The following is a 24,643-nucleotide window of genomic DNA, read 5'->3' as shown; positions in this document are numbered from 1 at the left end:
AAATCGTTACAAATAAACACAGGGAACCTTTTTCTATCTCCATTTACAATTAAATTTCTTTTTTATTCTCTTATAATAAGTAATATGTGCACATATTATAAAATACAAAAGGTATTTTAAATAGCTTTCAGTGAAAAATCAGTATTCCAGCCCTGTCAGAAATAGTCACTGATACCAGTTTTTTATGAATATCCTTCTAAGAGACATGTTTGACATATACAAAGCTAGCTTCTCAATCTTTTTACATTTATGGTAATGTACCACATAAACATTTTTATACCTTGTTTTTATTTTGTTTACTTAGTGATATTATCATGAAATGATGACAGATCAGCACAATCTACATTTTTAAAATCTTTTAGGGACACCTGAGTGGATCAGTGGTTGAGGATCTTCCTTTGGCTCAGGTCATGATCCCAGAGTCCTGGGATCAAGTTCCGCATCAGGCTCCCCGCAGGGAACTCGCTTCTCCCTTTGCCTGTGTCTCTGCTTCTCTCTGTGTGTCTCTCATGAGTAAATAAATAAAATCTTTTTTTTTAATAAATAAAATCTTAATCTTTTTTTAAAGCTTTTTTAAAAATCATCTGGTGCTCATTATGACAAGTGCACTCTTTAATCCCCATCACTTATTGCATCCATGCCCCCACCCCCCCTCTCTTCTCTTAGTGGTCAGTTTGTTCTCTATAGTTAAGAGTCTGTTTCTTGGTTTGCCTCTTTTTTTCCCCTTTGTTCATTTGTTTCTTCAATTCTACATATGAATCACTGACCTTCACCTCTGAAACAATAATATGTTATTACAAATATGTAATGTTATGTATATGTTAATTAACTGAATTTAAATTAAAAGTTTTTAAAATTCCACATGAGTGAAATCATATGGTATTTGTCTTTCTCTAACTGGTTTATTTTGCTTAGTGTTATATTCTTTAGCTCCATCCATGTTGTAAATGGTAAGATTTCATTTTTTATGACTAATATTCCATTGTATATTTATACATCATCTTTATTCATCAATCAATGGACACTTGGGCTGCTTCCAAATTTTGACTATTGTAAATAATGCTGCAATAAACATAGGGGTGCATGTCTCCCTTTGAATTGGTGTCTTTGTATTCTTTGGGTAAGTACCCAGTGGTGTGATTGCTGGATTGTAGGGTAGTTCTATTTTTAACTTTTTGAGGAACCTCCATATGGCTTTCTAGAGTGGCTGCTCCAGTTTGCATTCCCACCAACAGTGCAGTAGGGTTCCTTTTTCTCCACATTCTCCCCAACACCTGTTGTTTCCTGTGTTGTTGATTTTAGCTGTTCTGACAGGTGTAAGGTGATGATAGCTCATTGTAGTTTTGATTTGCATTTCCCTAGTGATAAGTAATAGTGAGCATCTTTTCATGTGTCTATTGGCCATCTGTATGTCTTCTTTGGAGAAATATCTGTTCATGTCTTCTGGTCATTTTTAATTGGATTATTTGTTTTTTGGGTATTGAGTTTTAGAAGTTCTTTATGTATTTTGGATACTAACCCTTTATTGGATATATTATTTGTAAATACCTTCTTCCATTCCATAGGTTGCCTTTTAGTTTTGTTGATTGTTTCCTTCTCTGTGCAGAAGCTTTTCAAAATTTTGGTATAGTCCCAATAGTTATTTTTGCTTTTGTTTCCCTTGCCTCAGGAGACATATCTAGAAAAAAAATTGCTACAACTGATGTCAAAGAAGTTACTGCCCATGTTCATTTCTAGGATTTTTATAGCTTCAGGTCTCACATTTTGGTATTTAATCCATTTCAAATTTATTTTTTTATGTGTTGCTGTCCAGTTTTCCCAACACCATTTTTTTAAGATTTTTTATTTATTTATTCATAGAGACAGAGAGAGAGAGAGAGAGAGAGAGAGGCAGAGATACAGGCAGAGGGAGAAGCAGGCACCACGCAGAGAGCCTGACGTGGGACTCCATCCAGGGTCTCCAGGATCACGCCTGGGGCTGCAGGCGGCGCTAAACCGCTGCGCCACCGGGGCTGCCCAACACCATGTTTTTTGTTCTGTTTTGTTTTTTAAAGATTTTATTTATTTATTCATGAGACACAGAGAAGGAGAGGGAGAAGCAGGCTCCATGCAGGGAGCCTGATGTGGGACTCGATCCCAGGACTCCAAGATCACGCCCTGGGCGGAAGGCAAGCACTTAACCACTGAGCCACCCAGGTGTCCCTTGCAACACCATTTTTTGAAGAGACTGTTTCCCATTGGATATTCTTCCTGCTTTGCCAAAGATTAATTGGTCATGTAAGTGTGGCTTTATTTTTGGGTTTTTCATTCTGTTTCATTATCTTTGTGTCTATTTTTGTGCCAGTACCATACTGTTTTGATTGCTACAGCTTTGTAATATAACTTGAAGTCTGGAATTGTGCCTCCAGCATTGTTTTTCTTTTTCAGGTTCCATACAAATTTTAGGATTGTTTGTTCTGGCTCTATGAAAAATGTTGTTGGTATTTTGATAGGGATTTCATTAAATGTATAGATTGCTTCGGGTAGTATAGACATTCTAACAATATTTTTTCTCCCAATCCATGAGCATGGAATGTCTTTACACTTCTTTGTCATTTTCAGTTGCTTTCATCAGTATTTTATAGTTTTCAGAGTATAGGTCTCTCACCTCTTCAGTTAGGTTTATTCCTAAATATCTTATTTATAGCATTTTTTTTTTAACAATTGTAAATTTAGGCTCTGGTGATAAACTATAACCAGTTACATGTTTAGGTTGCTTCTAGCCTTTTGGCTATTATAAGCAAGGCTGCAAAGACCCTGGTACATATGTGGTTTTGAGTACACATGTAAGCATATTTGACTGTTAAATTATTGGGGCACCTGCATGGCTCAGTCAGTAAGCATCTGACTTTGGCTCAGGTCATGATCTTGAGGCCCTAGGATTAGCCCCATGTCTGACTCCCCACTCAGCAGGGAATCTGCTTGTCCCTCCCTCCATCCCTGGCCCTCCCCCCAGCTCACAAGTATAGGTATGTGCACACTCTCAAGTAAATAAAATCCTTTTTTTTTTTTTAAAGGAAGTTAAAATACTAAATGTAGAGGCTGAATCAGTGTAAATCCATGTATAATTTTGCTAAGTTCTCGTGGAGGCTGATAGTTTTACTAATTGGCAATAATGTATGAGAGAGCTTGCTAATAAGTAATATCAACTACTGGGTAATATCAACTTTATGGTATATTAGATTCCTATATGAATTTGGACTGCTCTTCAGATTTTTTGTATCTACCAGGGTAGGCTAGGTTATACCATAGTAACAAACAACCTCAGAATCTTAGTGGCTTAAAAAAAAATCTTAGTGGCTTATAATAAGAAATATCTTTCCTTTTGGTACAAGGCCATTAAAGGTCACTTGGAAGTTCTGTGCCATGACTTTTACTCAAAAACTTTGGCTAACAGAGTTGCTGTCATCTTGAACATTGCTGGTTGTCCTGGCTAAAGGAAAGAGGGCTCTGGAGAGTCTCACACCATCAATACAGTCATGCATGTATTGACTGTACATGCAATGTACAGTGAATGTACATGGAAAAATGAAGGTGGAAGATGGAAAGATGAAGGTATTTGGCAAACAGCAGCTATGATTAACTACCATATCTCTATTCTGTCCTGTTAATCTGTCAGTTCATATGGTGAAAACACAAGTTTTTCTTTTTTGGAATGTGTCTGGCTGTTCTCTCATTTTCATATTTCCTATTGAACTAGAATTAGCTTCTCTAACCACCTTCTGCCCTCCAAAAAAGCCAAATTCTGTCAATATTTTTTATTTTGTTTGCATTAGATTTAAAGAAAATTGACATCTTTATAGTATTGAGTTTCCACTGCCAAGAAGTAGATACATGTTTTCAATTATTTACATCTTTTGTGTCTTTCATATTAATATAGATTGTTTATATTTATTAATAAGTATTTTTTATTTTACTATCATCTGCAAATGGTTATTTTAATACCTTCTTGATAATTAGGTTGGTTTTCTTGAAGAAGTAGAAAAGATATAATAATTTCTCAAAATAATTTCTCAAATAACATATCCATTACAAAATTGAAAATTTTTTCAAAAAAGTTAATACTGAAGATTTTTCCTTTCATAATCCATCTTTGTATTCTAGTAAATAAGTAGATTACCATTACCCCAACAATAATCTATTTCCTCTGGCAACTGGAAGCTTTTACCAAATTTTTAAGAATTATATTTGTTTTATGCTCTGCAGGTGTCTATTATGCCCACATGCACAGGAACTCAGGAGATGATGAGCCATTAATGTAGAATATGATCTATCTCTAAAGAAAGAGGCTCACTGGCCCATTCATCAAACTTAAGAGATGTTGAAAATTAAACATCCCCAGGTAATTAGAGTTTTGAGTGACATAGGCATTGTTCTCCTATTGCATTTTGAATTCTTTTGTTGTGAGAAAAAACATGTTGTTTTCTTGGGGGAAAAATCCGATTATTCTAAAAGTAAGCAGGTATTGTATTACACCTAAGGTTTGTTTCATGTTGAGAATGAGAACTTCTCATTGCATCTTATTTCTTTTCACTGCCTTTGTAATTCTGATGTGAAGTATTTTCCTTCCTTACAACTTCTCATTTCATACTCCTTTTATCTCAGCATTACTCTCCTCTTTTCCTACAATCCTCTTTAAGAGGATCAATACTCTTTAAGAGTTCCATCCTTAGTTAACCACAAGACTGTGAATTAAATAGAAGTTGGTCATTAAGTGCCGCTAAGAGATTATTTGTGAAATTATAATGCATTTATGGTTGTGCGTGGGATAAAGGTCACAGAGGAATAGAAGACATCAAATTTGAATACCTCACTGTTATCAAAGTGAAATCTCATAAAAATCTGATGGAATGGGGCACCTGGGTGGCTCACTTGGTTAAGCATCTTGCCTTCGGCTCAGGTCATGGTCCTGGGGTCCTGGGATGGAGCCCATATCAGGCTTTCCTGCTGAGGGGGAACCTGCTTCTCCCTCTCCCCACCCCCTGCTCATGATTTCTCTCGCTATCTCTCACTATCACTGTCTCAAATAAATAAATAAAATATTTATAAATAAATAAATAAATATCTGATAGAATGATTTAAACTAAATATGGAGACTTTATCATTACACAAAAATGGAGAAAAAGTCTTTATAGAGCCAACACAAAATAAGTAGTGGGAATATGACAGAGTAAAAAGAGACCCACTAAAATAACAAACATCTGAAATATAAAATGTTTAAGGAGACAGACTTCAGTTGTGGTCAGCAAAGATAGCACCACAGCTTGAATTTAGAACCTGGGCAACACCAACAAAGAGAAAAGCTTTATGTAAACCCAGAGAAAACAATGAATAATGAAAAGTAAGAAAAAAAGAAAACTAAAATGCAGAAGGAATGGGATTATCAATAATAGGGCTGAAAAGGATAAATGACACAGTGACTATTAAAAACTGGTTAGGGGCAGCCCAGGTGGCCCAGCGGTTTAGCGCCGCCTTCGGCCCAGGGCATGATCCTGGAGACCTGGGATAGAGTCCCACGTCGGGCTCCCTGAATGGAGCCTGCTTCTCCCCGTGCCTGTGTCTCTGCCCCCCCCCCCTTGTCTATCATGAATAAATTTAAAAAAAAACAAAAACAAAAAACAAAAACCTAGCATTAATAGCATTAAAAAAAATCCTGGTTAGAATTTAAAAAAAACAAAAACAAACCTGGAAGCATGGTGATAAAAGTATTTAAAATTTTATATCCCTTAAATTTTTATTTATTTATGATAGTCACAGAGAGAGAGAGAGGCAGAGACACAGGCAGAGGGAGAAGCAGGCTCCATGCACCGGGAGCCCGACGTGGGATTCGATCCTGGGTCTCCAGGATCACGCCCTGGGCCAAAGGCAGGCACCAAACCACTGCACCACCCAGGGATCCCCAAAATTTATATCCCTTAAGAGAAAAAATGTCATCGGAATAGTGGAGTGGTCAATAAAATTGAGGCTAAATGGAAAAGATCCAGATTAAAGTACAGATGGAGGGATGCCTGGGTGGCTCAGCAGTTTGGTGCCTGCCTTCGGCCCAGGGTGTGATCCTGGAGACCCGGGATCCAGTCCCACGTCAGGCTCCTTGCGTGGAGCCTGCTTCTCTCTCTCTGCCTGTGTCTCTGCCTCTTTCTCTGTATCTCTCATTAATAAATAAATAAAATCTTTTAAAAAATGAAATACAGATGGAATGGACAAATAGGTTATAATAAATCCTATATAACTAGTTTTTTGTTCCTGCAACTCTCCTTTAAATAATGGCAGGGGAAGGGGGGTGTTGCAAATAGGAAGAAAACTCCAGTAAAAGAAAATTTGAAGTTATTGTAGAGAAAACCAGACCTTTGCCTACAGATTGAGAGTTTGGCATGTACTTATTTTCCAGACTTGACGCTTAAAGCCAGTATACTTAGGCAGCCTGGGTAACTCAGTGGTTTAGCGCCGCCTTCAGCCCAGGGCATGATCCTGGAGACCTAGGATGGAGTCCCACGTCGGGCTCCCTGAATGGAGCCTGCTTCTCCCTCTGCCTGTGTCTCTGCCTCTCTCTCATTCTCTCTTTCTCTCTCTCTCTCTCTGTCAATCACGAATAAATAAATAAATAAATAAATCTTTAAAAAAAGATTTATTTTTATGCAAGCAGTTAGTTGCACCTACCCTAAAAAATTTTCCATCTTAGGCTCCAAAATAAATATGCAAAAAGCAGTAGCTTTTTACTATGCCAGGAATGACCAGCTTAGAAAATATAATGGAAGAAAAAAGAAAGAAAATAAAATAGAAGAAAAGATCCCATTTATAATAACAACAAAAATATGTATAATAACTGGAAATAAACTAAAGGAAAGTATAAATCCTATATGAATAAAGCTATGCAAATCTATTGAGAAGCATAAAGTAAAACTAGAATAAATGAAAAATAAGGTCCCTAAAATAAGCTATAAATTTAATATAATTTTAGTCAACTTCCCAACAGTATATATTTTTTAATTTATCTAAATTTAATTTAATTAACATATGGTATATTATTAGTTTCAGAGATAGAATTTAGTGATTCATCAGTTGCACATAATACCCAGGGCTGATTACATCAAGTGCCCTCCTTAATGCCCATTACCCAGTTACCCCATCCCCCACCCACCTCCCCTCCAGTAACATTCGGTTTGTTTCCTATAGTTAACAGTCTCTTATGGTTTGTCTCCCAACAGGCTGTTTTGTAAATTGCTTATGTGAAAAAAGATGGTATAAAAAAATAGCCTTGAAAATATTTTTTAAGAGTATTAATGAAAATAATGTTCTATTGTGTATGAATTGTTGGTATGCTAAAACTGTATTAAAACAAAACATTGGGAGCTGAAGCAGGCCGTTATCATAGAAAACGGGGAAGGGACTACAAGATCCAGGAACAGACTCAGGCATATATAAAAGTGACTCTGGGGGATCCCTGGGTGGCTCAGTGGTTTAACGCCTGCCTTTGGCCAGTGTGTGATCCCGGGTCTCCAGGATCACACGCCAGCCTGAAGGCAGCACTAAACCTCTGAGCTATCCGGGCTGCCCAAAAAGGTAGAATTTTAAGACAGAAGAGAACTTTATAAATGCTATTGGAACAAATGACTAACCATTTGGAAAACCAATTTTAGGTCTTTTTTCCATGCAATAGTTTCAAGATGAATTACAAATTTATTTATTTATTTTTAAAGATTTTATTTATTTATTCATGGGAGACACCGAGAGAAAGAGAGAGAGGCAGAAACACAGGCAGAAGGAGAAGCAGGCTCCATGCAGGAAGCCTGATGTGGGACTCGATCCTGGGTCTACCAGGATCAGGCCGTCGCCCGCATGGCCGCTGAATACATATTTAAATTTATTTAGCGCCGCCTGCAGCCCAGGGTGTGATCCTGGAGACCGTGAATCAAGTCCCACATCGGGCTATCTGCATGGTGCCTGTTTCTCCCTCTGCCTGTGTCTCTGCCTCTCTCTCTCTCTCTCTCTCTCTCTCTGTGTGTGTGTGTCTCTATGAATAAATAAATAAAGTCTTTAAAAAATATAATAAATTTATGATGCAAAACCATGTTGGTATTATAAAGAATATAGATGAGAATTTCTATAATCTCAAATCAAAGACAGAAACCATAAGCGAGGGTCACAAACTTTGTGCAACAGGGCCAGGTAGAAAATTGAATCATTCAAGTGCACTTTGGTAGAAAACAAAATCATGTAATCCTTGATTTCTTTTATTTTTTGATAGAAGTAGAAATATTTATCTTCTTTGAGAAAAGTAACAGGATAAGTACAACAATAAGTGACTACTGACATTTGGTTCGGAGTTAGGGAGTGTTAGGGGGTGGTGGAAATTGTGACAAAGGAGAGCATACTGACCAAGGCCCAAGGATGCACTCACCCTAGTATGTAAGAATATCTCCTCCTCTCCTCCCTCCCATTTGTCCAACAACATGGCAGCTTGGAGGCCCCAAGGCCACTGAGCAATTGCTGCCATGCAAGAATGAAGCCCAGAATCATCAGATCTTCTGATCTTTTTCCGTGTAAAGCTAGACATTGCAAATTATATATAAAATCTCCCAAATTTAAACTGTTATCTCAATTTTTATAACTTTGTATAGGCCAAACAAAATATATTCACAAGGCCAGATTCGGCATATAAGCCTCGAGTTTGTGAACTCCACTGTATAGTTTTGGTTTTGGCTTCATGATTATGCTTACCTCTTTAAATGAGTTGGGATGTGTTCTTTCTCTCAACCTCTCTGTCTGTCTGACTGTCTCTCTCTGTATCAGTTTATCTGGCAGAGGAATTATCTGTACAAGTTTAGATGGAGTTCCACCTCCATTGCCATCAGGTCTGAGCTTTTATTGTGAAGACAGAGTTCTATATTTTCAGGATTTCTTCTTGAGCCAGTTTTGGTTGTTCATATTCCTGTAAAATGGTACATTTAATCTAGGTTTAAGTAAATTCTCTTATAGTTTTTTTTTTTAATATAGCTTATCAGTAGCTTTTATCTCTTCCATGCTTTTAATATTGTATTGGTTAGTTGGTTGATTTCAGTTCCCCTGTAGATATTTTGTTTGTTTTAATTCACCTATTTTTGTTTGACCTATATTAATATCTTCTGTTTTATTTTGTTTGATTTGTTCTTTTTCTAGCTCCCAAAGTGAATTATTTTGTTCATTTATTTTGATAATTCTTTTTAGATTGATAATATAAGATTGAAAATACGAATTTTTCTCTTAGTACAAGGCTTTTTCCTCCAATGTGATTAATTTCTAAATGGTCTGTAATTTGTTTTGATTACCTCTTGAACCCACATCATTTCAAAGATTATTTTTTGAATTTCCAAGTAGTTAGTTTTCTTTTGTTTATCTTTTGTTGAGTTAATTTTTCATTATGAGCACAGAATGTGATCTGTTTCTACCCTTTTAAATGTTCCTTATAACATAAACAATCAGTTTATCTAAACATAGATATTCCGGAGTCATTTGAAAAGAATGTGTTTTCCTGTAAGACACAAAGTTCTAAATGTATATTATTTGTTAATGAAATTTTTATATTCTCTCTCTCTCTTTAGGCTCCCATGTTTTTACCAAATTCTTAGTGTGTTTCTAATAATGTTTGCTTCTGTATTTTGATGCTGTGTAAAGGTTTGTGTTTGTTATCTTTTTTATTTAAGATTTATTTATTTATTTATTTGAAAAAGAGAAAGAGTGCACAAGTGCAAGGACAGACAGAGGGAGAGAATCTTCAAGCAGACTCCCTACTGAACACAGGGCTCAATATGGGGCTTGATCTCACCACCCATGAGATCTCACCACCCACCCATGAGCCTGAGCTAAAACCGAGTGTCGGATGCTCAACCAGCTGAGCCACCCAGGTGCCCCATTTCTGTTATATCTTATTTGGTTACATATACACCTCTAATTTTTTAATCACTATAAGACATCATTGTTCCTTGTAACCTTTTTCTGCCTTCATTTCTACTTGTCTGAAATTGGTACTCCTACAATATTTACCTGCAGTATTTTTACTCATTTTCTTATTCCACCCTCATTTAGAAGATTCTTAGAATTGTTTTCAGTGTTTTCTTATAAGTAGCATATAGCTGATTATTGTTTTTATGTAGTCTTAGAGTCTTTTAATAAGGAGATTTAAACCATTTAATACCCTCATAATTAACTGCCTACCATTTTATTTTATATTTCTTTAATTTGCTTTCTTATGCCTACTCCCTTCCCTTTTTATCCATTTTAGATTTTACTAAAATGATCCAGTTTTCTTTGCTTCATTTTCTTCTCTCCTAGTCATGCAAATTATACATCCAATTTGTGGTTCACTACATTTTAACAAACATATTGTGTTGTTTGATTTTTTTTGTTTAGTTTTTTTTTGTTTTTTTGTGTAGATGCTTTTTATCAAGTTGATGAAGTTCCCTTCTATTCCTATATTTCTAGGAGTTTTTATATTGGGTGGATGTTGAATTTTGTCAGATGGGTTTTTTTGCATCAATTATCATGGTCATGTGATTTTTAAATTCTTAAGCTATTTAATATGGTGATTATATTGACTTTTAAAAAAATATTAAGCCAGCTTTACATCCATGAAATAAGCTCCACTTAGTCCTAGTGTAAAATTCTTTTTATGTTGACAAATTCTACTTGCTAAATTTTGTTGAGAATTTTTGTGTTTATATTCGTGAGACACTATCCTTATCTGCTTTGGCATCTGCTTTGGTCTTAAAACAGACCAATTCCTCTCTCTCTGTGTCTCTCATGAATAAATAAAATCTTTTTTTAAAAAATCACACCTATTTATTGTATTTATAAGATTTTGTTTATTTGAGAGGAAAAAGAGCATGATCAGGGGGAAGGGGCAGAGGGAGAGGAAGAAGCAGACCAATGAGCAGGGAGCCCAATGAGGGACTCAATCCTAGGATCCTGAGATCATGACCTAGGCTAAAAGCACATGCTTAACCAACTGACCACCCAGCTGCCCCAATATAGTTGTGATTTTATTTTTTATTTTTCTTTTAAAGATTTATTTATTTATTCATGAGAGACAGAGAGAGAGAGAGAGAGGCAGAGACATAGGCAGAGGGAGAAGCAGGCTCCCTGCAAGGAGCCCGATGCAGGACTCTATCCTGGACCCCAGGATCATGCCCTGAGCAGAAGGCAGACGCTCAGCCACTGAGCCACCTAGGCATCCCTAGTTGTGAATTTAAACAATTAAATGTTAGCACTGTGGGAAATTTGGCAAAATATAAGAAAGATCTGGGCAGCCCAGGTGGCTCAGCAGGGGCAGCCTGGGGGGGCTCAGCGGTTTAGCACTGCCTTCAGCCCAGGGCGTGATCCTGGAGACCTGGGATCAAGTCCCATGTCGAGCTCCCTACATGGAGCCTGCTTCTACCTCTGCCTGTGTCTGCCTCTCTCTCCCTGTGTCTCTCATGAATAAATAAATAAAATCTTTAAAAATAAAAAGGAAGATCTGTTATTTTTTACAACTACCTATGAATCTACAATTATGTCAATAAAATATCAGGGAAAATTGTTTTATTCAAAAAAGGGAGTGAGAGGACAAATCTGCAAGTCTACAAGTAAAATTGTGGAAGGTTGGAGCTGTGAAGAGTTAATTTGGGGGAGATAGAACTGCAGGTGCTGTGGAGGGGAGGGAGCTCTGCTAATGGAGACTACCACAAGGTATCATAAGCAGTTTTAGAAGTCCACCACCACCAAGGTCATGCCTGGCTTAAAGGTGCTCCAGTGGGGAAGGAGGGTAGAGATGTGAGAGCAGACAGCACGGACTGAGGATCCCATGGGTCACAAGAAGGAGTGGTCCCAACATGCTGCACTGTTACCAGGCATAGGAGCAGATAAAATTATGGAAAATAATGAAGCTGAAAAGAAGAGGGAAAGAAAGATAATGGATCACGAAGTTGGACTTAGGGAACTCAGTGACGTATTAAAATGTAATAACATTCATTTCATGGGAGTCCCAGAAGATGAAAAGAGAGAAAAAGGGGCATGTTTATTTGAGCAAATTACAGCTGAAAACTTCCCTAATCTGGGAAAGGACACAGACAGCAAAATCCAAAAAGCACAGAGAACTCCCATTAAATTAAACAAAAGCCAGACATTGCCAAGGCATTTCGTAGTCAAAATTCACAAAATACACAGACAAGGAAAGAATCCTGAAGGCAGCAAGGGAAAAAAAGTTCTTAACCTACAAGGATAGACACATAGTCGCAACAGCCCTGTCTACAGAATTTGGCAGGCCAGAGGGGATTGGCAAAATATATTCACTGGGCCAAATGGGAAAAATACGCAGCCAAGAATACTTTATCCAGCAAGGCTGTCATTTAGAATAAAAGGAGTGATAATTTCCAAGACAAGCAAAAACTAAAGGAGTTCGTGACCACTAAACCAGCCCTGCAAGAAATATTTAGGGGGACTCTTTGGGGGAAAAAAAAGACCAAAAGCAACAGACTAGAAAGGAACAAAGAACATCCCCAGAAACACCAACTTTACAGGTAACACAATAGCACTAAAATATCTTTCAATAATCACTCTGAATGTAAATGGATTCAATGCTTCAATCAAAAGACACAGCATATCAGAATGAATAAAAAAAAAGAAAAGACCCATTGATATGCTGCTTACAAGAAACTCATTTTACACCCAAAGACATCTGCAGATTGAAAGTAAGGTGGTGCAGAACCATCTACATCATGCTAGTGGACAACAAAAGAAAGTTAGAACACCATACTTATATCAGACAAACTAGATTTTAAAACAATTCTGTAACAAGAGATGAAAAAGGGCACTATATTATAATCAAGGGATCTATCCAACAAGAAAATCTAACAAATTGTAAATATTTATGCCCCTAGTGTGGGAACACCCAAATAGATAGGTAGATAGATAGATAGATAGATAGATATCAATTATATATATATATATATATCAATTAATAACAAACATAAACTCGTTGATAATAATACAATAATAGTAGAGGATTTTAACACCTCACTTACAGCAATGGACAGATAATCTAAGCAGAAAATGAACAAGGAAAACAATAGCTTTGAATAACCTACTGGACCAGATGGACTTAACAGATATATTCAGAACATTTCATCCTAAAGCAGCAGAATGTACATTCTTTATGCATACACATGGAGCATTCTCCAGAAAAGATCACATACTGGGTTGCAAATCAGCCCTCAACAAGATCAGAAAGATCAAGATCATACCAAGTATATTTTCAGACCACAATGGTATGAAACTTGAAATCAACCACAGATTTCATTCTGATTCCCAAGTAATATTCCACTGTGTACATATACCACTCTTCTTTATCCATTCATCAGTTGATGGACATTTGGACTCTTTCCATAATTTGACTGTTGTTGATAATGCTGGTATAAGCATCAGGGTGCATGTACCCCTTCGATCTGTATTTTTGTATCCTTTGGGTAAATACCTAGTAGTGCAATTGCTGTGTCATAGGGTAGTTCTATTTTTAACTTTTTGAGGAAACTTTGTACAGTTTTCAAGAGTGGCTGCCCCCGTTTGATTTTCCCACAAATAGTGCAAGAGGGTTCCCCTTTCTCCACATCCTCACCAACATCTGTTGTTTCATGTGTCTGTTAGACATCTACATGTCTTCTGCCCATCTGTTAACTGGATTATTTGTTTTAGGGGGTGTTCAGTTTGATGAGTTCTTTATAGGTTTTAGATACTATTTATCCCATATGTCATTTGCAAATATCTTCTCCCATTGGTAGGCTGCCGTTTAGTTTTGTTGATTGTTTCCTTCCTTGTGCAGAAGCTTTTATCTTGATGAAATCCCAATAGTTCCTTTTTGCTTTTGTTTCCCTTGCCTCAGGAGACGTGTCTAGTAAGAAGTTGCTGCTGCTGCTGAGGTCAAAGAGGTTACTACCTGTTTTCTCTTCTAGTATTTTGATGGGTTCCTGTCTCTCATTTAGGTCTTTCATCCATTTTTTTAAAGATTTTATTTATTTATTCATGAGAAACACACAGAGAGAGAGAGGCAGAGACACAGGCAGAGGGAGAAGCAGGCTCCATGCAGGGAGCCCGACGTGGGACTCAATCCCGGGTCTCCAGGATCACGCCCTGGGCTGAAGGCAGCGCTAAACCACTGAGCCACCCAGGCTGCCCCTTTCATCCATTTTGAATTTTTTTTTGTGTATGGTGTAAGAAAGTGGTCTAGTTTCATTCTTCTGCATGTTGCTGTCCAGTTTTCCCAACACCATTTGTTGAAGAGGTTGTTCTTTTTCCTTTAGCTATTCTTTCCTGCTCTGTCAAAGATTAGTTAACTATATAGTTGTGGATCCATTCCTGGGTTCTCTATTCTGTTCCATTGATCTATGTGTCTTTTTTTGTACCAGTACCAAACCATCTTGTATGACTACAGCTTTGTAATACAGTTTGAAATCAGGAATTGTAATGCCAGACAGCCTGGGTGGCTCAGCGGTTTAGCGCCGCCTTCAAGCCCAGAGCGTGATCCTGGAGACCGGAGATGGAGTCCCACGTCAAGCTCCCTGCATGGAACCTGCTTCTCCCTCTGCCTGTGTCTCTGCACCCCACCCCTCTCTGTCTCTCTCTCTCTGTGTCTGTCTCTCATGAATAAACAAATAAAAAGATCTTTAAAAAAAAAAAAAAAAAGGTTTCGTAATGCCTCCTTGATTTTCTTTTTCAGGATTGCTTCAAGTGTTCAGGGTCTTTTGTGGTTCCATACAAATTTTAGGATTGTTTGTTCTAGCTCTGTGGAAAATGCTGGTGATAGTTTGATAGGGATTGCACTAAATGTGTAGAGTGCTTTGGGTAGTATAGACATTTTAAAATTGTTCTTCCAATCCATGAGCATGGCATGTTTCTCCATTTCTTTGTGTCCTCTTTTATTTCTTTTATAAATGTTCTATAGTTTTCAGAGTACAGATCTTTTACCTCTTTGGTTAGGTTTATTCCTAGGTATCTTACGGTTTTTGGTGCAGTTGTAAATGAGATTGATTCCTTGGTATCTTTTTCTGTCTTTTCATGATTGGTGTACAGAAATGCAACAGATGTCTGTATGTTGATTTTATATACTGTGACTTTGCTGAATTCTAGAACTAGTATCAGTTCTAGCAAATTTTTGGTAGAGTGTTTCAGGTTTTTTATATAAAGTATCATGTTGTCTGCAAATAGTGAAAGTTTGACTTCTTCCTTGCTTTTTCTTTCTTTTTGTTGTCTGATTGCTGAGGCTAAGACTTTCAGTACTATGTTAAATACTAATGGTGAGAGTGGACATTATCATCTTGTTGCTCACCATAGAGGAAAGGCTCTGTTTTTCCGATTGAGAATGATATTAGCTGTAGGTCTTTCATATATGGTCTTTATGATGTTAAGGTATGTTCCATCTATCCCTACTTTCTTGAGGGTTTTTATCAAGAATGGATGCTGTACTTTTTTCAATGCTTTTTCTGTATCTATTAAAACAATCATATGGTTCTTATCCTTTCTTTTATTAATGTGGTGTGTCACATTGATTGATTTGTGAATATTGAACCACCCTTGCAGCCCAGGAATAAATCCCACTGGAGGGATCCCTGGGTGGCGCAGGGGTTTGGCGCCTGCCTTTGGCCCAGGGCGCGATCCTGGAGACCCGGGACCGAATCCCACATCGGGCTCCCGGTGGATGGAGCCTGCTTCTCCCTCTGCCTGTGTCTCTGCCTCTCTCTCTCTCTCTCTCTCTCTCTCTCTCTCTGTGACTGTCATAAATTTAATAAATAAATAAATAAATAAATAAATAAATCTCCCCTACTTAAAAAAAAATCCCACTGGATCATGGTGAATAATTCTTTTAATGTATTGTTGGATTCAATTTGCTAGTATCCTGAGAATTTTTACATCCATGTTCATCAGGGATACTGCTATGTAATTCTCCTTTTTAGTGAGGTCTTTGTCTGGTTTTGGAATCAAGGTAATGTTGACCTCAGAAGGTCACAGTGAAAATCTTCCATGAAATCAATAACAAAAAAATGGATGACAGGAATTTTGTATAAAAAGAAATATCAAGGGATTAAACCATAACATTGATATATTCAAAGATGAAGTTAATGACCTTTAAGAGACCATAACTATAGATAATATGATAATTAGAGCAAACTGGGAATATAATGTGAAGTATTTTCTATAACTATTTATTAAGAGTCTTTCAGGGGTGCCCAGGTGGCTCAGTTGGTTGAGTGTCTGACTCTTGGTTTCAGCTCAAGTCGTGATCACAGGGTCATGAGATCAGGCCCCATGTCAGGCTCCACACTCAGTATGGAGTCTGCTCAAGCTTCTTTCTCTCTCCCTCTCTCCCTCCCCTTCCCCCAACTCACTATATCACTTGCTCTCTTTAAAAAAAAGTAAATCTTTTATTTTTTAAAGGGTCTTTCAAGGACCTACTGAGTAACCAGATACTGAATGTAAAAGAGTACATACTCTGTGATTCCATTTAGCTCTGAAATTCTAGAATAAGGAAAATTAATCTGTAACGATAAAAATCAGATCAGTGATTGGAAGTGGTGATTAACTGCAAAGGGCTACAAGGGAGCTTTCCAGGTAAATGGAAATGTTTTATGTCTTGATTAGGGTTGTGATTAACATGGGTGTGGTGTGTTCATTTGTCCAAACTCTGACGTGTACACACAATATGGGTGCTTTTTAAAATGTAAATTATGTCTCCTTCTTCAAAAAAAAAAAAAAAAAAAGGTTTTGAAAGCCTAAAATAATTTTTCCTGAGGACTTTTGTGTTATAAGACACAAGTATGTGGGTTTTTTTGTTTAATAGTTTGTGAACCATAAATTGTAAAATACGGTGATCTAATTATTGGTGTCTCTTTTTCTGAGCATTTTTAAAGCAAAAGTAGAATGCTAACTACTGGGAAGATGATGATGTGGTATTGTCCAGGGAATAGTAACTGGCCTAGGAAGAATGTGGCTTCTAAACACACTTCAAGAAACATGCTGTAGGGGATCCCTGGGTGGCTCAGTGGTTTAGCGCCTGCCTTTGGCCCAGGGCGCGATCCTGGAGTCCCGGGATCAAGTCCCGCGTCAAGCTCCTGGCATGGAGCCTGCTTCTCCCTCCTCCTGTGTCTCTGCCTCTCTCTCTCTGTCTATCATAAAAAATAAATAAATAAATATTAAAAAAAAGAAAAACACTGCTGTAGCCTTTCTGGCTGTGGTGCTTTATGTTTAACTCAGGTCTTCTATGCAGCCAAATCTCGTACTCTGTCCCTTTTGTATATCGATGTGAAATCCCATTGCATAAAATATTCCGACCTTCCCATCTCTTTCTTTACTTTTTTTAAATAACCTGATTAGATGATTTAAAATTTAGGCTAAGACTAGAGATTTCATAAGGAAGTAAAAGGTTTTTATGTGAATGAAGTCAGAAATGCCAAGTAAGATCCAGCAGTACACTGTATGTTCTGTTTTTGTTCTTTACTTCCACAGGAGCAGTTCCTAAATAATTTTTACATTTGTAATACTTATATAACAAAGTATGCTTATTACTAGGATGTTAATGGTGGCTGTCTTTTTATTTTATATTTTTAAAGGTTTATTCATTTATTTTAGAAAGTGACTAAGTGGGGGGGGAGTAGCAAAGGGAAAGTGAGAGAATCTCAAGCAGACTCCTTGCTAAGCATGGAGCCCAACATGGGGCTCAATCTCCTGACCCTAAGATCATGACCTGAGCTGAAATCAAGAGTCAGCTGCTTAAACAACTGAGTCACCCAGGCATTCCAATAGTGGCTCTCTTTTTAAAGATGACCTTATTTTAAAAGATTATTAATACTCATGCTGAAAAGATATTATGATGAAAATATTATAAAACTAAAGTGTCACTAGACTAGGATTAACATCTTAGAATAAGATACCAACTATTTAGACTTTTGGACCAACATTTCGGTTGTAGCTAAGCAATTTCATTTATCAAAAGAAAAGGAGAAAATTCCTAAAATGTATTTTGCATCAGCATATCCTCTGCCAGCCCTACCCCTAATAGGTTGTAAGGCCCTGCCAAGAAGAGAGAACTCAAAAGAAAGTCTCAACATCCAGGTCTCAGGAGTACTGAGGTAGATGTCTCTTCCCTCTAATGACACCCCTACCTATAATAATACTCTGCTTGTCCGTGTACCTGTTCAGAATTCCTCAAGTTTGTTGGTGGTGCCACCCAGTGCAAGGACTCCTGAAGGGCAACATTCTCACACCACTGACACACTCCTTATTGGCCTATGTTGATGGCTGCCTTTAGCCAGAATAAGTTGCCAGTTCCTGCCTCTGGGGATCAGGTTGGCAGGCCACTTGACACAAAGGTTGGCAGTGTGTGCAGAGGAGCTCCCTGAGAAAGGAGGGTTTGGTGAAATCCTCACCACAGACTTCATCTTTCTTAGGGCTTCTTTTATGTTCTTTTACTCAATGTCACCCCTCCTCTTGTCCCTGCCAAAATGTGCATAAACACACACAAACGGACTAAAACCCTAGTATTTTGTCCTAACTCTTAGAGTTTTATCTGAGTAAAAAAACACTTGCAGAAAATGGCTAAAGGCTCTAAACTAAATATTACCCACAACTTCTGTTTGAAAGTTCTCAGAGAAGAGTTTCCATGGGAGGCAATTGTCCTTTCCATTCATGGAATTTGAACTGTGTGGTGATCTGTAAGTATCACCAAACAAATTAATAGAAATAGCCCCGTTTTTAACATTTAAACAATATTTAATGTTTTCTGATTATAAAAACAGCACATGAGAAAGACCATAGAGTATATAGGCTGTGGGTGCACTGGCTTTGGAGTTGGAGAAGGCATGGCTCCTGTACATACTTGGGTCAGTCATGAGTATGTGACCAAAACTCTCTAAGCTTTGGTGGCCTTATCTACAAAATGGGAGATATTATGGTACCTATTTATAGAGGTATTTTGTGAAGATAAAATAAAGCCAGTAAAATGTTTAGAACAGGGCCTAACTTAATAAAGGGAGCTTAAAAAAAAAAGGAAAAAAAATCAAAATGAGTAAACCACAAGCCACTGTTAACATTTTGACACGTTGGCTTTTTTCTGCCATACACACATATACCAGTATGTTCAGCCTTTTCCAAAATTGGGATCATATTTTATATACAATCTATATAGCCTGCTCAATTTTTCCCACATATCTTTTTTTTTTTAAGATTTATTTATTTATTTGAGAGAGAGAGAAAGAGCACTTGAGTAGGGAGAGGGAGAGAATCTCTAGCAGACTACCCACTGAGTGCAGAACCTGACTCAGAGCTCAATCCATGGCCCCAAGATTATGACTTGAGCCAAAATCAAGAGCCAAATACTTAACCAAGCCACACAGGTGCCCCGCACCTTACTGCCCCGCACCTTACTACTTTTACTTATTAATTTCCAGCTTCTAATAACTTATACCAAGAAGTCAGCAGCTGCAAAGGACAACTGCATCCCATGGAAACTCTTCTCTGAGAACTTCCAAACATAAGTAATGGGTAATATTTAGTTTAGAACCTTTAGCCATTTTCTGCAAGTGCTTTTTTTTTTTTTAAAGATTGTATTTATTTATTAATGAGAGACAGACAGAGAGAGAGAGAGAGACAGAGACACAGGCAGAGGGAGAAGCAGGCTCCATGCAGGAAGCCTGATGTGGGACTTGATCCCGGGTCTCCAAGATTACACCCTGAGCTGAAGGCGGCGCTAAACTGCTGAGCCACCCGGGCTGCCCTGCAAGTGCTTTTTTACTCAGATACATAAAATTTCCTTTTTCATACACCCAGGCACCCCACCCACATATCTTTATATTTCCCTTGACAGTAAAATTTAAAGAAACATGTTCATGACCTCATGGTACTATAACATTGATTCAACATAATTAATCTTTACCTCCTTGTGAGATATCTGTTGTTTCTAATATTTTACCATTATTAATATTGTTACTTTTTAAAAAATATTTTATTTATTTATATGAGAGAGAGAGTCCACAAGCAGGAAGTAGGGGCAGAGGGAGAGGGACAAGCAGATTCCCTGCTAAGCTGCTAAGCACGAAGTCCAACATGGTACTCGATCCCAGGACCCTGAGATCATGACCTAAGCTGAAGTTAGATGCCAACTGACCCAACTGAGCCACCCAGGCACCCCTAAAATTACTGTTTTAAAGGTTACAGAGCTTTTAAAATCTTCAGACTTGGGATCCCTGGGTGGCTCAGCAATTGAGCGCCTGTCTTTGGCCCAGGGTGTGTTCTTGGAGTCCCAGGATGGAGTCCCGCATTGGGCTCCCTGCGTGGAGCCTGCTTCTCTCTCTGCCTGTGTCTCTGCCCCGCCGCCCCCTGTCTATCATGAATAAATAAATAAATAAATAATCTTTAAATAAATAAACAAATAAAACCTTAAGACTTGTTCTGTTTTGGGGGGTGTAGAGTACTTTCAGGTTGAACTTTTTCATATGTTTGATGATGCCTGGCATTGTTTCAGTGAAATACCTTTTTATGAATGAATATAACTTGTAAAGGTTTTTTAGGTAGGCTCTCAAGCTTCTAGAATAGTGCCAGATACATAGTAAGTATTCAGTAAATATTTGTGGCATGATAAATGGATGAATGGAAAGAATATTACCTCTTTATAATATTTGTTTCAAATGGGGTCAAGTCTTTTTTTTTTTTTGGAGGGGGGGTCAAGTCTTAATGAAATTGTTGCCTTTGTCTACAAAGATAATGCTATCTTGGTTCTTAGTCTTAATAACCTAATTTTTTTCCAATCTTTTCTTCCCCCACAGTTCATCCATGAGCTCGGATTTCCCACATTACAACTTCAGGATGCCTAATATTGGATTCCAGAATCTGCCTCTCAACATATATATTGTGGTCTTTGGCACTGCAATATTTGTCTTCATCCTTAGTTTACTCTTCTGTTGCTACTTGATTAGGTAATCAATTTTCATTCTATGTTACTTCAATATATGTTAAACAACCAATTATAAATCAGCTATCTGCCCTTGTGTTAAAAAATTATATAAGTGCAAAATTTCTTTTTTTTAATTCGTTTATTTATTTATTTATTTAATTTATTTATTTATGATAGTCACAGAGAGAGAGAGAGAGAAAGAGGCAGAGACATAGGCAGAGGGAGAAGCAGGCTCCATGCACCAGGAGCCCGATGTGGGATTCGATCCCGGGTCTCCAGGATCGCGCCCTGGGCCAAAGGCAGGCGCCAAACCGCTGCGCCACCCAGGGACCACCAATTCTTTTATTTATTTAAGCAATCTCTACACCCAGTGTGAGGCTCAAACTCATGACCGCAAGATCAAGAGCCACATGCTCCTCTGGGTAAGCCAGCCAGGTACCCCAATAATTAGCAAATTTTCTAAAATTAAGGCTGCTTAACATTTTAACCTCTGTGAGTTAGTTACTGATCAGTTAAAACACCTTTATGAAGTCTTCAATCCTATTTGCTGATTAAATGTTTTACTCTATAGAATAAAATTGTCCTCATTTATTTTTCTAACATATTAACACCTGGTCCAGGTACAATTATGAGATTGTCTGTTCCCAAGATTTAATCTACATTCACAGAGATTTCATATCTTTTCTTTCTTTCTTTCTTTCTTTTTTTTTTTTTTTTTAAGATTTTATTTATTTATTCATTAGAGACACAGAGAGAGAGGCAGAGACACAGGCAGAGGGAGAAGCAGGCTCCATGCAGGGAGCCTGATTCAGGACTTGATCCTGGAACTCCAGGATCACTCCCTGAGCCAAAGGCAGATGCTCAACCGCTGAGCCACCCAGGTGTCCCTTCATGATGTCTTTTCAAGGAAGGTGTTGCATCATTGTTAGCTAAAATCATTAGGGATCAGAAAACAATGTCCAAGACATGATCTAAGCCTTTGAACAGGTTCTCGTGGTCTCTTAAAATTTTAAGCTCTTTTGGTCAGGTGTTCAGGTGATTGATTTTCTATATAAAACATTAAATATTCTACATGGCACATGTACAGAAAATTGATAAAGGATAGAACCTCACTTGAAGGAGTAATAGATTTGGCCAGTAAAGATTCACAGTTGACTTACTCATAATTGTTTAAGCAAACATCTTCCTCTTTTTGAGTTTTAAATTGGATCTAATTTTCAAAGCAAAAACTCAGACTATAAAAATTCATATTGTATTGATTGTACTGTATTCTTGAAAGTTTTATGAGTAAAAAATAGAAAGCTGGGTTTTATTAAACAACTATACCTCTAACAATTTTTAGTGTTCACACAGTATGTGATTATGGTTAAGATAAATGCCATCATCACATATCTTTTAGCAATAATTAATTGTTGCCACCAGTGACCACTCACTGATGGGCAAATTCAAATGAATTTAGTGTGTATTTCTGATATTCTGACAAGTGAATGTATGTTCTTCATAGAAAGTGAATCTTTTCTGAAGCTCTCACAAACTGTAATCACTTCTTTCTCACAGGTATGCTGGCTGGTTATGATTTTTAGGTCTCAGAGTAATAAACACTTTAATATAATTATAGGATTTTAATAAGAAAAAGCTTTTTTAAAAATCTTTTTCTAGAAATTTCTTTTTTCTAACATTTCTTTAATAGTAGTTTGATAGGGACCTGGGTAGCTCAGTCTGTTAAACGTCTGCCTTCAGCTCAGATCATGATCCTAGGGTCCTGGAATCAAGCCCCACATCTGGCTCCCTGCTCAGTGGGAAGTCTGCTTCTCTCTCTCTCTCTCTCTCTCTCTCTCTCTCTCTCTCTCTCTCATTCTCCCCTAGCTTGTGCACGTGCACGCGTTCTCTATCTCTCGCTTACTCTCTCAACTAAATAAATAAAATCTTGTAAAAAAAAGTTTGATAGGGGTGCCTGGGTAGCTCAGTCAGTTAAGCATCTGCCTTTGGCTCAGGTCATGATCCCAGGGTCCTGGGATCAAGCCCTGCACCAGGCTCCCTACTCAGCAGGAGAACTTGCTTCTCCCTCTCCCTCTGCTGCTCCCCCTGCTTGTCCACTCTCTCTCTCAAATAAATACATAAAATTTTTAAAAAACAAAACAAAGAGGATGCGGCGAAAAGGGAACCCTCTTACACTGTTGGTGGGAATGTGAACTAGTGCAGCCACTCTGGAAAACTGTGTGGAGGTTACTCAAAAGTGTTAAAAATGGACCTGCCCTATGACCCAGCAATTGCACTGTTGGGGATTTACCCCAAAGATACAGATGCAATGAAATGCCGGGACACCTGCACCCCAATGTTTATAGCAGCAATGTCCACAATAGCCAAGCTATGGAAGGAGCCTCGGTGTCCATCGAAAGATGAATGGATAAAGAAGATGTCGTCTTTGTATACAATGGAATATTACTCAGCCATTAGAAATGACAAATACCCACCATTTGCTTCAACGTGGATGGAACTGGAGGGTATTATGCTGAGTGAAGTAAGTCAGTCGGAGCAGGACAAACATTATATGTTCTCATTCATTTGGGGAATATAAATAATAGTGAAAGGGAATATAAGGGAAGGGAGAAGAAATGTGTGGGAAATATCAGAAAGGGAGACAGAACATAAAGACTCCTAACTCTGGGAAATGAACTAGGGGTGGTGGAAGGGGAGGAGGGCGGGGGGTGGGGGTGAATGGGTGACGGGCACTGAGGGGGGCACTTGATGGGATGAGCACTAGGTGTTATTCTGTATGTTGGTAAATTGAACACCAATAAAAAATAAATTTATTAAAAAAAAAACAAAACAAAAATAAGTTTGATAAATGCTATGTAAATATTCAGCATTTTTTTTAAATTAGGGAATTAGCCATAGCAAAAATAGGACCTCACAGCCTTAAAATATTTTCTGTGAGGAAGAAAGCAGAGGACTGCTGATTCTTTTTGTTCCTTTTCTCAGACCTATTAAATTTTTTGGTAATTGCCCTACAAATAGTGGTTTTTAACTAAGAAATCTGTGAATTTAATATTTGAAACCAAATTATATTTTAAAAGAAGATAAAAATCACAAAAATGTAACAAAATATTTTTAAAGAATCATTAAAGAAAGGGTTTTATTTTTTTTTTGATTATTTATTCATGATAGACATAGGGTGGGGCAGAGACACAGGCAGAGGGAGAAGTAGGCTCCATCTCAGGAGCCCAATGAGGGACCCGATCCCAGGACCCCAGGATTACTACTGGGCCAAAGGCAGGTGCTAAACCGCTGAACCATCCAGGGATCCCCAAAAAAGGGTTTTATGTATATAAAATATTCTAAACTAGCTCATAATATAGTTTTTATTACTATGTCAAAGATTTAATTAAGCCTTTAATCTTCTTGTTTTAAGAAAAACACTAATATACCTATTGTGATTCTGAGTAAATTTTTTAAGAAATCAGTTGTGAAACACCATTTTACTTCATTGTATTTCTTTTAATAATCAGGCAAATAGGTAAAGAGAAAGGAAAAATTGATAACATTTGTTTTCATACATTATCAGTATACTTCTTTTCATCCTTTCTGTATGCTTTATTATTTAGCTAACAGAGCAAGTAAATAGGGATCTGCAACACCAAAATAAAATTTTCTTGC

The 24,643-nt window shown here is 37.5% G+C and overlaps 1 protein-coding gene across 2 annotated transcripts in view; it reads left to right on the top strand.

Moving 5' to 3' along the window:
- Positions 1-24,643, top strand: part of RNF24 (ring finger protein 24) — an 80,077-nt gene that overhangs the window by 22,205 nt on the left and 33,229 nt on the right. The window contains exons 2-3 of one of the 2 annotated variants that reach the window (XM_072736275.1): positions 4,246-4,381; positions 20,859-21,008. In XM_072736275.1, coding sequence (XP_072592376.1) covers positions 20,866-21,008 — 143 coding nt within the window. In that variant the 5' untranslated portion in view covers positions 4,246-4,381; positions 20,859-20,865. The remainder of the gene's footprint in view (positions 1-4,245; positions 4,382-20,858; positions 21,009-24,643) is intronic. The other variant, XM_026012333.2, reaches the window with a different exon arrangement.

The sequence above is a fragment of the Vulpes vulpes genome, chromosome 14, assembly GCF_048418805.1.
Source record: "Vulpes vulpes isolate BD-2025 chromosome 14, VulVul3, whole genome shotgun sequence".
NCBI classification, from domain to species: Eukaryota; Metazoa; Chordata; class Mammalia; order Carnivora; family Canidae; genus Vulpes; species Vulpes vulpes.
This window is presented reverse-complemented; position numbering and strand designations above follow the sequence as displayed.